The 15,522-nt window shown below is 36.0% G+C and overlaps 1 protein-coding gene across 5 annotated transcripts in view; it reads left to right on the forward strand.

The window, feature by feature from the left end:
* Baz2b (bromodomain adjacent to zinc finger domain 2B) overlaps positions 1-15,522 on the forward strand; it is a 123,782-nt gene that overhangs the window by 87,036 nt on the left and 21,224 nt on the right. For all 5 annotated transcript variants that reach the window (XM_090342773.1, XM_090342775.1, XM_090342777.1 and 2 more), the window contains 7 exons: positions 347-601; positions 1,372-1,586; positions 2,942-3,016; positions 4,784-5,027; positions 8,358-8,420; positions 9,798-9,942; positions 14,679-15,313. In XM_090342773.1, the coding sequence (XP_090198899.1) occupies positions 347-601; positions 1,372-1,586; positions 2,942-3,016; positions 4,784-5,027; positions 8,358-8,420; positions 9,798-9,942; positions 14,679-15,313 (1,632 nt within the window). The remainder of the gene's footprint in view (positions 1-346; positions 602-1,371; positions 1,587-2,941; positions 3,017-4,783; positions 5,028-8,357; positions 8,421-9,797; positions 9,943-14,678; positions 15,314-15,522) is intronic.

A 15,522-nucleotide genomic window follows, 5' to 3' on the forward strand; every position in this document is an offset into this window, starting at 1 on the left:
CCATTATCAGATGAAATCAGTACATATTCCCCTAACAAGCATATCTACAATAAAGTACTTTTAAAGGCATGTTTCTTCTGTGTTTCTATGCTTTATTAGTATGGATTAATTCAAGTCAGCATTCTTTCCAGAGGTGAATTTCACTTCATTGGAGGTCAATCAAACTGTGTTCAAGACATTGTCCTTATATCATGGAGGTTACAGAAAATGCCCAGGAAGCTTGGCATCCAGAAAAAAGGCACTAGTCTATTCAGGGCAAGAGAGCTAACAATGTGCCTTGTTTTAGAAGATAGATCGTAACTTTTTAAAGGTTATTTTTTAAGTTTGAGTCATGTTTTATTTTCAGCCTTTGCCAGAGTTGCCTCGTATTCCAGGACTTGTTCTCTCTGGAAGTACATTTTCAGACTGTCTCATGGTAGTACAGTTCTTACGAAACTTCGGTAAAGTTTTGGGCTTTGATGTGAATATTGATGTTCCGAACCTGAGTGTTCTTCAAGAGGGATTGCTAAATATAGGTGACAGCATGAGTGAAGTACAAGACCTACTGGTGAGGCTCCTCTCAGCTGCTGTGTGTGATCCAGGTCTAATTACAGGATACAAGGTAAAACAACAACTACAACAAGCTCTAGAAGTGTTTTAAGTGGGTACCATGAGTGCATTTGTAGCTATGATTACCATAATAGCAGAAGATTGTGTAGAATGTCATATTTTTCCAAATACTGTCTTATAAAGTCAAATGTCGGTTTTCATTAGTTTATACCTGGTACAAACATACAAGAATTTGGTAATAAATATAGACCTTCCTCAATGATTGTTTTTTAGCTTTAGGCCATATTGCTTTCTAGATTTAGGCCATAACCACGTTCATTTAAAGAGATACCTAAGTGGCATTTACCAAAAGTAGAATTAATAATCCATAAGGCAATTAGAATGTCTTTGTTCTTTCTGAAATTATACTTTGCTTCATCCATAGACCAGCAGATTAAGAACTTATATTGCAGTTTAGTGTATAATCCCAGCTACTCTTCAGGGAAAATCATGAGGGGAGGATTATGAGTTTGAGGCCAGCCTGGGCAAAAAGGGAACCTGAGACCTTATCTCAAAGAAGCCTTACCACAAATTTAAAATTTCTATAACTTACCAGTTTACATGCTTTCTATTTTAAAGGTGAAAAATTATATCAATAATATATATGGTCTGCATGTGACTTTAAGAGTTTAAAGAAGGAATAGAACAATGCTTGTTCTTAAATGTCTGTCTCTAATCAGTGAATAAAGCACTTGTCAGTAATATCTAGAACATATAAACAAGTATTGTTAATCTTACTGTATTTTTATGATAAATATTGACAAAACTGCCCAACTTTTATAGGCAAAAACAGCTCTGGGAGAACATTTGCTGAATGTTGGTGTGAACCGAGACAATGTGTCTGAGGTTTTACAGATTTTTATGGAAAATCACTGTGGACAAACTGAGCTCACTGAAAGCCTGAAGACCAAAGCTTTTCAGGCTCACACTCCAGCACAAAAAGCTTCCATCCTGGCTTTTCTGATCAATGAACTGGCATGCAGTAAGAGTGTGGTGAGGTAAGCACACACATGCCCAGGATTTTCTGGTGACTCTTTCCTGATTTAAACTTGTTATTACAGAGGACTATACCTTGCTCATAGAAAATTTAAAATTATAGATTAGACCAAGAAGGAAGTTAAAGTTACAAGTTCTTAACCATTCAGATAACCACTAATAGTAATATATTTATTAAAACATATTTACCCTTTAAAATAAGTGAATTTTATATTTTTGTTTTCTGTAATAAACATATTTCAATGTATCTCTTTGTCATTTATTGGGGAAACTAAGATTATACTGTATTTCTACAACCAATAGTCTTTGCCCCTCTTTTGTTTAGTAATTTCATTAATTCTGTATATGCTGTGTATTTGAAAGATAGGCAAATCTATTTTTTTTGCTTGTAGAAATCCTTATTTTTTCTTTCCCTAAAATCTTTGAGGACAGATGGCTACCCAATTTTCCCTGATAGCCATAAAATAAACCAGTCATTTCTTCTTTGGCTTCATGCTAAGTAAGTTCTGCACTCTAGTATTTGTTACTTCTGAATTTCTAAATTGGTACTTGGGTGTTTCTAGATCAGTGAACAAATTTATGATCATGCTGCTCTTCCTATTATTTTAAATATTTTAATTGTTACTTTCAGTCTTTTTTGTAGAAAAAGATCAACCCAAATATTAACAGTTATATGATTCTAACATTGCTGGACATTTTCATTTCTCTGTACATCACCTAAAATATGTACTGAACTGATTTTCTTTATTTTTGCTATTCTTTGGTAATATATAATAGATTAGAATAATTGAATTGGATAAAATATTACCTAGGTGTTATAATTTTATGAAATAATAATTTTATTAAGCATAACTGTGATAATAACACTAAGGAGCAGTTCTTTTAAATATATACATACAATTCTGCACAAATTTAATGTAAATAATACCAGAGCAGTTCCTACCTTAGAAAGAGTAAAGCACCGTTATTACCTATTACCATCACCAGACATAATATACTTAGCATCTGTTTGGCCATGTATGTATGTACTCAGATGTTATCTGAATATAGGTATCTTAAGTGCAAATAAGTAAATATCCATGTGTTCTGCCCTTTTGGCTTGGTTTTGGAATTATCATATGCAAACCAAAATGGAATACTGGAGGCAATGGATGGTTTAATGTGAACATATGGTAAGTTTCCTAATGTTAATGTTGTATCCACTGAAGAAATGACCATTTCTCAACATAAATATGTGTGCATGTGTAAACACATATGTCCAAGTAATGCTAAGCAAATTGTATCATTTTATTTACAAAAATGCACTATATTTCATAAATGGGTTCATTTATATCTTAATATATTTTTGTATTGGCAGTGAAATTGATAAGAACATTGATTATATGTCAAACTTGAGGAGAGATAAATGGGTAGTTGAAGGTAAACTCCGCAAGTAAGTCTTGTTTATTAATGTTAATGTATTTTTTCCTTTTGTATAAGTTGCTAGAAGAATATATAAACTACTAACACATAATAGAAACGTTACTTTTTCCAAAGGAAAAGAAAACTCAGTGCCAGAATCCACAGTGTACAGAAAATATAATGAGATTTATTGATTTCATATGCTTAGAAATTAGAATTCTTTTTCAGGGAAGTCAAGCAACCCAACTTTGTTCTTTTTTAATTCATTTTTATTGTAAAGGTGATGTACAGAGGGGTTACAGTTGTATGTCAGGTAAAGAGTACATTTTTTAAACAGTGTCACCTCTCTCATTTTCTCCCAATTCTTCCCCCTCAGTACCCTCCTCTAAATTGTGTAATTCATTTCCAACATAGTGTCTAGTATCACTGCTGAATTAGTTCACCCTTCATACCACTACTTCTGTGTTTCCCCTTGTCCTCCCCAAAACATAAACTTCCATAGAAGACAAAAAGTACAGAAATCAAAACCAGCCACAAAATGGGAAGCACATAGAACAAAATAAAAAGAATCACAAGAAGTAAAATAAAAAACTTGTTTTCACTTCTTGGAGCTCATTTCAATAAACCTGATATTCAGGTTATGTTTTGTCATAAAAATAAACTGTATAGAACTACCCTTTTTTCCTTAATGGCTTTCTAATTAAAATACACAGTTATAGAATCCCAATCTATTCAGGATTAATACTTAATTATTATCTTGGTAGGCTATACTATAGTACAGTGGTTCAAACTCTGTGTTAAGAGGCATGATAATACATGCATGTAATCTTAGCACTGCCAAAGTTGATGCAGGAAGATTGCAAGTTCAAGTCCACTCTAGACTACACAGTGAGACCCTTTCTCAAGTTGAAAAAAGAAAGAAAAGAAAAAGAGGACAGTTTCTTTATAATAATTTTGACTAAAATGTATTCAATTACACAGTATGAAGATCAAGAATTATCCTTTACTTACTATTGTTAGAATTTATCTTTTCATATACTGCTTTACTTTTATACCAATAGAAGTACAATTGAAGGCCTAGAGTTTGGCCTAGTGGTAGAGTGCTCACCTACCATGCACGAAGACCTGGGTTCAATTCCTTGGTACCACATACATAGAAAAGCCAGGAGTGGTGCTGTGGCTCAAGTGGTATATCACTAGCCTTGAGACATCGCAAGGACAGTGCTCAGGCCCTGAATTTAGTCCCCAGGACTGGCAAAAAAAAAAAAAAAGTAAAATTAGTTTATACAAATCTCACTACATATGTGTTTGTGATGTGCTATGCTAGGACAGTTGTGTGACCAAGAGCACAAGAAATTGTTATGGACCATCATCTTATATGTCTTCAGTTCAAAACTACACTCTGCTTTTAAGGAGAGAAGAATAAACAAATGAGAAAAAAAAAAGAATTTATCTTTTTCAGCCTTGATAGTTGTTTGTTTTTTGGGGGAAAGAAGGTGTAGTCTAATTGCAAAAGTGTAAGAATAGCTTGAAAAATTAACATAGTATTGTATGGCAATATAGTTTGTCAACTTCCTTAATTCTGATTTTTAAATTCTGATTTGCTTTTTTGAACAAGATCTTGACTTTCTATGTAGCTCAGGCTCACCTTGAATTCTTGATCTTCTTACTTCTAATCATTATTATTAGTGTAGTTTTTCCTGTGAAAGTGCCACGAGGCAGATTTTGCTTTAAACATCTTATGCTCTTTTTCAAATATACAAGTATTCAATATCACTTTCTTTTATAATACTTAAAGGCTTAGAATCATCCATGCTAAGAAAACAGGCAAAAGAGACACATCTTGTGGCATTGATCTTGGTGAAGAGCAGCATCCTTTAGGCACACCCACTGCAGGGCGCAAGCGGAGAAGGAAGGGAGGAGACAGTGATGATGACGATGACGATGACGATGATAGTGATGACCCAGCTGATGAGGATGATGAGGACGAAGAAGATAAGGATGACAAAAAAGGGAAGAAGACTGATATCTGTGAAGATGAGGTAATCAAATTTAGGTTGATTTTTAAAAGACTTAACCTGCTGAATAAACAACATGGAACTTGGAGTCAAACAGACTTATAGTTTAGTTTTGTCACTTGTGTTAGTTTCTTTATCTGAAAAGTAAAGTCTTTTGTTATTTCATGTTTTATTTTGTCTTGAAGTGCTCGGGATCTAACGTGAGGCCTTACACAAGTGAGGGCTATCTTCCCATTCTGAAAAATGAATATTACAGAATTCATCTTACAAATTTTTTGTGCTTAAGGAAATAATGGATAATATGCCTATACTCAGAATGCAACCTAAACCAAATAAAAGGTTTCCTTTGTATGTACAACCGTGCACATGATGACATTCCAACCAACATGTGTGTGACAGTATTCCCAATAAGGATGTTTTGTATAAGCATACTCTGATATTGGTGAGATTAAATAACCTAAGAGAATATATCTCAGAATTTATCTATGTCATTAAGTGACACATGATTATAACTACCTGAGAGTTATCCAAAAAGTTCCAAAAAGCTTAATGTCAGGTTTTCTCTTCATTCTTTTTTTCCATATATTTTTATTGTAATTAATAGAAGGGTTACATTATCTTTACCAGATAGAAAGTGCATTACTTCACATACATTGATACCCTTTCTCATGACTTGGTCTCCATTCCCTTCCCCCCACCCCTGCATTTTCTCTTCATTCTATTAATGTGCTATACAACATTTGTAAACACTTTATATCTTTGAATGTGTTGTCATGTTTAGTGAAAATGGTATATTTCTCAAATACCAATTATTATTTCTGTAGTTCTTGAGAATTTAAATGGAAAGTAAAGAAGATACTGAACATCTCTCTCAACTCATTCTTATTGATGAAGATTTATAAAATGAAAATATAGTGCTGAAACGAATTTGGTAGAGGAGCGTATTTACAATTAAACAGGAAGGGCATTTAAACTTCCTGAGGATTAAACTCATGCAAAGTGTTGGTGAACCTAATAGCTTAAGCTTTTACACCCTTGGGTGTATCTGGGAAAGTATCCCCTGAATGGGCATCTGCATTAGCCAAGGGTTCAGAAGTTTGAAACCACAATGAATTTAATCAATTCAGTGAAGAGTCTCAAAAACTTATAACTGATTTGATTTTTAAATGTTTCATTTTGGCGTCTTTATGGGGATTAAAAATAGAGTAAGACAAGTTCAGAGGTGCAAAGATTAGCCATAAAGTACTGTAAGAGTTTAGCTGAGTTGTGAGGGATCTGAAAAAAGAGCAGTGAAGCAGGAAAGGACTCAAGTATTTAGGGGAAGAATGAGGAATGCTGAGGATGGACAGTGTGTAGGTGGGTGAGGGGCAGAACTGCCTGATAGCTGTCTGCTCTGGGAGACTGCATGTTCTTGTTTCTTCTAAATGGGGAAGTTAGGCACATGGTACATAGATGACTGGAGGACAGATAACGGAAGACAGGAAATGTCAGCAGGTTTATCTTAGACATGTTGAGTTTGAAGTAACTAGGTAAAGGTTGCATAGTTGGTTCCATTTATAACCTGAATCCTGAGGAAGAGTTTAGTCTTGAAAATACAGATCAAAGCACTCACTGTCAGTGCGTAGATGACAGCTTTAGGTATGACATGGACAAAATGGAACTGGAGGAATACTTTCTAGTACATTCTTGTTGGAGTCCTAAAAGTTCATTGTTCTAGAAAGAAGAGGCAGAGAGGCAGGAAATTCCTGTGTTTAGTTGCACTTCTCAGTCCTCCTGTAGGTTCAGTGATTTATTTGGATGATTCACAGAACTCAGTATTCACTTGGGCTTATAGCTAGGAATTATTACACAAAAGGAAAGAAAGCAATTATCCAGGAATGTATGGGGTGAAGTCCAGAGGAAATCAGGTGCATACTTCTAAAGGTTTTTCTCATTGAGTCACACAGGATGGACTGGCTGCCCAGCAGCAATTTACATATGTATAATGTTGTCTGTGAAGGAAGCTAATTAGAGGCTTGGGGCTCAGTTTCTCTTTTTTTAAGTTAAAGACAGTCATTTTAAATTCTTATCCATGTTTCTTTGAGGAAATGGATCATTTAAAATCATATATTTTTTTTGGTGGATCATGGGGCTTGAACTCTGGACCTGGGCACTGTCCCTGAGCTCCTCAGCTCAAGGCTACCAGCCTACCCCTTGAGCCACAGCCCCACTTCCCATTTTCTAGTGATTAATCCGAGATAAGAGTCTCATATTCTTTAGTGCCCAGGCTGGCTTTGAACCTTGATCCTCATATCTCAGCCTCCTGAGTAGCTAGGATTACAGGTGTGAGCCACCATGCCTGGTTATATTTTACTTTTTAATGTATATCTAAAGAGATAAATTATAAATTTACTGCAGATGTTTAGTTTTTCCCTAATGTGAGGAAGCAAGCTAAACTTTATTGAAACAGCAAATATTTGGGGATTTGAGAGGCCAAACTGATATTTCCTTCAGCTAAGAATGGTGGTGCTCTCCTAGAAGGTCAACCGGGTTGAACCAGAGATCATGAATAGCCAGTCTGGGCTACATACAGAGTGAGACCCTGGGTGTCTTCGTTGTTGTTGTGGTTGCTGTTGTTGATGTTGTTTGTTTGTATAAGTTTTTCCCTTTAGATGATAGCAGTCATTCTGTGTAATATAGATTAGCAGATATATTTTTTAAATTCCTAAATAAAATTTCAACTACTTAATGTATCTGATTGATAAGGTAGGCACATATGAATTTAAAAAATAGGGTAATTATGACTTACTTATAATGGACTTGTCAGTACAATAGTTATTCCTTACAGGATTAACTGTAGAAATATTTTCCATTAGGACCCACATAATCCCTTTTAATTAGGAGATACCTCCCTTGGATGTGAGGTTAGCCTGGCTACACTGGCTGTCACCCCATTGATCAGCAGAGTTGGTTCCATCCCTGTGACTGGCAAGGCAGGCGTCCTCTTCCTCCCTTATTGTTCCATGTATCCCTCATAAAGCTGCATGCCCAGGAAAGAGTCCAACCTTCCCTGACTGGGGACTGGTCTTCAACTGAGGGTGTGATAGCTGCACTTCCCTGCTAGAACCTCTACATAAGAAGACACATCCTGAACCAAGTCATAGCCCTTTGTCACAAAGATGATAGTCTTTTCTCCTCATTCTTCATTCCTTCCACAAATGGAAAGACTCTCCTAATCATAGAACAGCCTGTGAGGGTGGACTAGGTGTGTAGTTCCAGCTTGTCAGAGGTCCTGGGTTCAATCCTCCTCATTAAACACACTGAATAAATAAAACCTAAAAACAGATACATAATACTTTATTTTGTTATGTTTAGGATGAAGGTGACCAAGCAGCAAGTGTGGAAGAACTAGAAAAACAGATTGAAAAACTGAGTAAAGTAAGCACTTTTAAGAATAAGGTTTATATAGAGTGTTTTAAAAATCTACATCAAATGGGATTCATTTTTCTAACTCCTAGGTAAAGCAAGCTTCTTGTAAGAAGTTTGAAGAACTCTGCAATTATGTTCACAGAACTTAAAAGTTTAAATCCAGCTTTTAAAAAGCCTCTTCAGCCATGATACTGAATCTAATCAGAATCTTTGAAGATAATTTTTTATTGTCTTCTTTGTCTCTTTAAATAGATACAGACTATCAGTAAAAGCATGAATTTATTTCTTGGAATTAATCTTTCAAAATACATAACTGAGTTTCATAGTATTACTTTCAGTATGAGAAGTTTTATTTTACATTTGGATGTTTGAAGTTTCATGTTTTATAGATTTATACACTATGTATTTATCATCAAGAACTAAATTACAGTAGCATTAGTGAAATTTAAGATAATATTTTGGGGGGTTTTTTTGCCAATGCTGGGCCTGGTTTCAGGGCCTGGGCTCTGTCCTTGAGCTTTCTCAAGATTAGAGCTCTACCACCTGATCCATAGCACCACTTCTGGCTTTTTTCTATGTATGTGGGACTGAGGAATCGAACCTAGGTATTCATGCATGCTAGACAAGCACTCTACCACTAGGCCAAACTCCCCACCTGATAATCCTTTTTGTAAGAAAAATAAGTGTCCAATATTATCGTGAAATGCATGGATATCATATGAATGGTTTAATCAGCGTTCTCTCTTAAAATGTTGACATTATTGCCTAAATTGACAGCATGCATGTAAAAATAGGCATATCTAGGCTGAGCTCTAGTGGTCTCTGCCTGTTGTCCTAGCCACTCCAGATGCTTAGTCCTAGAGGGTCACAATTTGAAGCCACCCTATGCAGAAAAGTCCATCTTCAATTAACCAGCAAAAATGTTGGACTAGAGACATGGATCAAGGGCTAGAGCACCAGCCCTGAGCAAGAAAGCTAAGTGATGCTCAAGGCCTTGAGTTCAAGTCATGGTATTGGTGCAGAAAAAAATTAGGCAAAATAGAGATTATATATTATTGATTATATATGATAGATTATATATCCATATCAACTAAAATACTTGATCGCAAATATAAGATCATGTTTTATATGTTTATGGCATGTTTTACTAGAAAGTACTTGATAAAAATAAAGCCAAACCTTTCCATTTATGCTTGCAAAAATCCCAGCAATCCTAAAAATAATATGTCTTCATAAATGTTACTGCAGTCAAGCATATAATATTTGGCATTTTGGATAGTCTTTTTCATAAGTAAATTTTATCATTCTAAACAGTATAAATATATATATTGATTTATATAATACATAGCATCCATAAGGTAATTATACACCTGCTTTTTTTAACAGCAACAGAATCAGTACAGAAGAAAGCTTTTTGATGCTTCTCATTCTTTGCGTTCAATGATGTTCGGTCAGGATCGATACAGGCGCCGATACTGGATTCTTCCCCAGTGTGGGGGGATATTTGTGGAAGGCATGGAAAGTGGTGAAGGTAAGACCTGCTCATCTATTACAAAGTTCAGTGGTAAATAAGATCTTCTGTTATTTAAACCCTGCTGCTTTCATGAGTAAACATCCTAAAACCTTGAACCCCTTTCAGTGATAAATATCTCCTTGGTTTTTATTCTGCCACTCTTTCTGCCATCATCCATAAGTTACTCTTTTTCTTAATTAAAGATCTTTACTTGTCTTACAATTCGTAGCTCTTTCTAGTCATCAAAGCTTTTTAAATATGGGTCTTATACTTAGTCACATTGAGCAAGCATCCTGACACACCCCTTGATTCAACCAAAATCCTATTGATATTTCTTATCCACTTTATTTATTTATTTATTTATTTAGCCAGTCCTGGTTTGAGCTCAGGGCCTGAGTCATGGACTTTCTCAAGGCCATAATTCTACCACTTGAGCTTCAGCATCACTTCCAGTTTTTCCAATTATGTAGGACAGAGGAATCGAACTTGGGTCTTGGTGCATGCTAAGCAAGCACTCTACCACTAGGCCAAACTCCCCGCCTCCTTATCTACTTTAAAAGCTTGCTTGTGTTTAAAGTTATAAATAATTTCTTTTTTATCTCCTAACCCTTCAAATCTCTTCCTATATTTTGTGATATTTCACCTACAAATATTACTTTGGGGGGCTTCCTTTCCATTTTTTTTGTTTTGTTTTTGTTTGTTGGTTTGTTTTCGTGTTCCTGGGGCTTAAACTCTGGGCCTGGGTGCTGTCCCTGAACTTTTCAGCTCAAGGCTACTGCTCTACCACTTGAGCCACTGTACCACTTCTGGTTTTCTGGTGGTTAATTGGAGATAAGAAAGAGTCTCACAGCCTTTAGTGTCTGGGCTGCCTTTAAACTGTAATCCTCAGATCTCAGCCTCTTGTACAGTAGCTAGGATTACAGGTGTGAGCCACCAGTGCTCTACATAAAGTACATCTTTTTGTTGTTGTTGCTAGTCCTGGTCTTCAAACTTAGGGCCTGAGCACTGTCCTTGGGCTTTCTCAAGGTTAGAGCTCTAACACTTGAGCCACAGCACCACTTCTGGCTTTTTCTGTATATGTGGTACGTAGGAATGGAACCCAGGTCTCCGTGCATGCTAGGCAATAACTCTACCACTATACCAAATTCCTAGCCTCAAAGTACATCTTATGTTTATGTGTTCAGTGAGCATTCTCAGGTGGAACTCTTTTAGAACTTCATGGGCATTTCTAAACGTTGTCATTTGGAAGAAGCCACAGATGTATATCAGTGATTACAAATTTGGGGCTGCAGCTTTCGATCTCTGGTGGTATACAGGGCCTAAACCTTCTTTCAGCACAGTGCTTGGCATTTGTAGGTACTTCAGGAACCCCAAAGCTATATAAAGCATAATACCCAGGAATGATGGTGAATACTCATGATCCCAGCACACAGAAAGCTGCAGTAGGAGGTTGTCTCGTTTGAGGCTAACCTGGGTAGCCCAGCAAGATCTCATCTCAAAGGAAAGATCATTGAGAGGATTGGTTAATCACATAGATGGTTATACTAAAATTTATAAATCAGTGTTTTTAAATTTTTAATAAAAAAACTTTAAAGACCCAATATTTAACAAAAAAGCAAGTAGATATGACAGCTGAATATTTCTGCCACTTCAAGAGTTTGGATGATATACCAAATACCCTTTGTCTCTATTCCTGAGTACTAAACAGTCAGTAGGCTGGGGGATTTCCCATGATTGCAAGGTAAAACCTAAAATTCTTTTCTCCATCTAAACTTCTAATGGCTCCACCATTCCTCTCCAAGCCTTGAATCACTTCATAATCTAACTTTTCCAATCCTGGCTGATATTTTCAATTTGGGGATAGAACCATACTTGAAAATTAGGCAATCCCTTAAACATTTATTGATCCAAGGGAAAATGCTAGAACTCTCGACTCCCAATCCTTTTCTTCCTATGTTCCTTCCTTCTTTTTATTTTGGGCACAAAAAAGAAAGTTCTTATCTGTGACCATTGTCACATAGGAAAGGATAAAATGTGGCGGTCTTCTCTGAACAAATATGAGAATGCCCAGTACTTCTTATTGTTTCCTGGATGCTTTTAAGATTCTTTCCTACTATTGATTTTGAGTGGATTCAGATTTCTTGGATCTGTGGGATTATAATTTCCAACAAACTCAGAAATTTTTCAGCCATTAGCCTTTCTAATTTAATATTCTTTTTTCAGTCTTCTCAGTGAATCAGCTATGATTGTTTAATTTCTCAAATTACATGTCAGGTTTCAAATTATATTTGTTTGCTTAGAAATTTTGTTGGGTGCCAAACGTTGTAGATTTTACATCCTTGGGTACTACATATATTTTGATACTCATAAATACTCTTAAACTTTAAGAGTTAATTTCAGTTTGTTAGCAGAACTAGGGTAGAGCTGTCTAGGGATAATTATACCATGGGAATGAAGCCAGTTATTCTGAGTGTTATGCCTATTGCCTTCATAGTCTTGAAATTTCTTACTCCAGTTGCTAGGAACAGGCACTGTCCCAGCCAATGTGGACACCTAACACACTAATTGTGAGACGAGTTTTCTCCCCAGGTCTCACGTAGGTTCGTCACGCATGCATTCTGATACACTTTCAATGAATGCTCAAGGCATTCTTCCACAGAGTTGTTATGCAAGGTTCCAGAGCTCTCTCCTGTGCAGCTCTCATCTCCTGAGTACTCTTGTCACTTTGGCCTCCCTAGACTCAGTTCCTTCTCATCAGGCAGTCTAACAGGCTCCCTGGGCTATAATCTGGACACTCTCCAAGGCATAAGTGGAACAATTCAGCACAGAAATGCTGAATTTCTCTTGTTGTATCCAGTTGTAGACGGTCAAATCATACAATTTTTTTCCGTGTTTTTATTTAATGAAGAGGTTAAAATTAGTCTTCATTATTCTGTGTTGGTTGAAAGTAAGTCTGACCTGTAAGATGAATTTCAACTAGAAGCTAGTTTCAAGAGAAGGATATGAGAACTTTTATTTTTAAATATTAGCTAAATTATGATATACTCACAATAAAACTATTGTACAGATAGACAAAAAGTATAGTTAATATTTTTTATTTTGTAATTATTTTTTGGTTGGCATTGATGCTTGAACTCGAGGTCTCTGACCCTTGTTTGGCTCCTCTCTCCCTCTCTCTCTCTCTCTGTCTCTCTCTCTCTGCCTCTCTCTCTCTCTCTCTCTCTCTGTCTCTCTCTCTCTGTTTTCTTCTTTTTTTTTTTTGCCAGTTGTGGGGCTTGAACTCAAGGCCGGAGCACTGTACATAGGCTTTTTCAAGGCTAGAACTCTACCACTTGAGCCACAGCACCACTTCCAGCTTTTTTTTATGTATGTGGTACTGAGGGATCAAACCCGGGCCTTTGTGCATGCTAGTCAGGCACTCTACCACTAGGCTAAACTCCCGGCCCCTATAGTTAATATTTTGACAGAAAATTCTCTAGGTATATTATTGAAAATTGAGTTTCTTCTTTTATTAATCATTTATGAAATATTTCTCAGCTGAGCACCAGTGGCTCACACCTGTAATTCTAGCTATTCAGGAGGCTGAGATCTGAAGATCACAGTTCAAAGCCAACCTGGGCACAAAAGTTGCTGAGTGTCCCCTTTTTTTTGTGGCCAGTCCTGGCTTTGAACTCAGGACCTGAGCACTGTCCTTGGGCTTTCTCAAGGATAGAATTCTACCACTTGAGCTGCAAAACCACTTCTGGCTTTTTTTATGTATGTGGTACTGAGGAATCAAACCTGGGTCTTCATATGTGCTAGCCAGACACACTACCACTAGACTAAACTCCTGACCCTGTGAGTCTTATCTACAATTAACTACCAGAAAGAAAACAAGGACCAGCTCTGTGGTTCAAAGTGATAGAGTAATAGAGGGCTAACCTTGAGCCAAAGAGCTCAGGAACAGCACTTAGACCCTTAGTTCAAGCCTCATGACCACCCTCCACTCCTCCCACAAAAAAAAAAAAAGAAAAGAGAGACAAAGAAAGAAATACCAAGAAACCAGTGAAATCTGTTCAGCCTACTAGTGATCAGAAATAATGCAATTCAGATTTTTACCTCCTGGATATTGACAGACAAAAATACTGATAAATCAATAGGTGTTTTCATGTGATTCTTATCTGAGTAAATGTTAATCTAGACAGTTTGCAATATGTTTCAAGTATATTTCTTAGTATTCAATAAAGATTTTTAGAAATTTATCTCAAAAAGAAATCTAAAAATGTATACAAGTCAGTTATGATTGACTGAATTGTTAATAATAGTGGATTGTTGAGCTTCATAATCTTTATTCACTAAAAGAAATTATTTAAATTATGATGTAGTTCACTGAGTTCTCTGTAGCTATTAAAACTGATGATATAGTTATATGCTTAGTTATATAAATACTGATTTACATTCATTTATTGACACTTCACAGGTAGTTATACAAAGATTCTTTTGTAAAATTATATAGACTAGAACATAAACTACTGAAAGTGTTATACAAAAACTATTAATAGTAATTTTACTCTGAGGTAAGGCTTTCAGTATTTTTTAATTTAATTTTTTAATAGTGAATGTGCACTAATTTTTCAATAATTGAAAAATGAACTGTAGAGAAAGAAAATATGAGTAACATTTGAAAATATATTGGTTTATTTAAATATGCTTTGATAAGTGTTAAAATTCAGCATATTGATTTGATGTTTACATAATACTTTCTGATTTTGTAGGATTGGAAGAAATTGCAAAGGAAAAAGAAAAGCTTAAAAAGGCAGAAAGTATACAAATTAAAGAAGAAAGGTTTGAGACTCCTGTGGATACTTCCAGTTGCTCAAATATAGATCACCATAAGCAAAAGGAAGATCTTAAAGAAAAAGACAACACAAATTTGTTTCTTCAGAAGCCTGGTTCTTTCTCCAAATTAAGCAAGCTTTTGGAAGTAGCTAAAATGCCTCCTGAGTCAGACATTTTGACCCCCAAACCAAATGCTAGTGCTAATGGATGCACATTATCTTATCAGAACAGTGGGAAACACTCACTGAGCAGCATTCCATCCTCAGCAACACAAAGCAACATGGAAAAGACAGACTCCAATCTATTTAACACTGGTTCAAGTAGTTCAGGGAAATTCTACAGTCCCCTCCCCAATGACCAGTTGTTAAAAACACTGACTGAAAAAAATAGACAATGGTTTAGCCTTTTGCCAAGAACACCTTGTGATGACACATCCCTTACCCATGCGGAGATGTCAAGTGTGTCTATGGTGATTCCTCAGTCCCAGCCACCATCGAAGTCACCTTCACCTGCCCCTGCTCCTCTACTTGGGGCATCTTCTCAGAATCCATTTGCTTTATCACCTTTACAGGTTTGTATCACTGTCTGAAAGTCAGTGTGACAATGCTTTATTTACTCTTTCATTTCTTGAAGGTTTTCACTCAAGGACTTGTTTGAATATATATAATACCCCTGCCACAGTCTGAAAACTGCCAGAATTTCTGTCACCAAACTTCATCAGAACTACTGACTTTTAAATTCTCTCTTGTCTTTGTTAAGCACATTTTCAAACTTATTGCT

The sequence above is a fragment of the Megascapheus bottae genome, chromosome 12 (assembly GCF_031878675.1).
Source record: "Megascapheus bottae isolate mThoBot1 chromosome 12, mThoBot2.hap1, whole genome shotgun sequence".
NCBI classification, from domain to species: domain Eukaryota; kingdom Metazoa; phylum Chordata; class Mammalia; order Rodentia; family Geomyidae; genus Megascapheus; species Megascapheus bottae.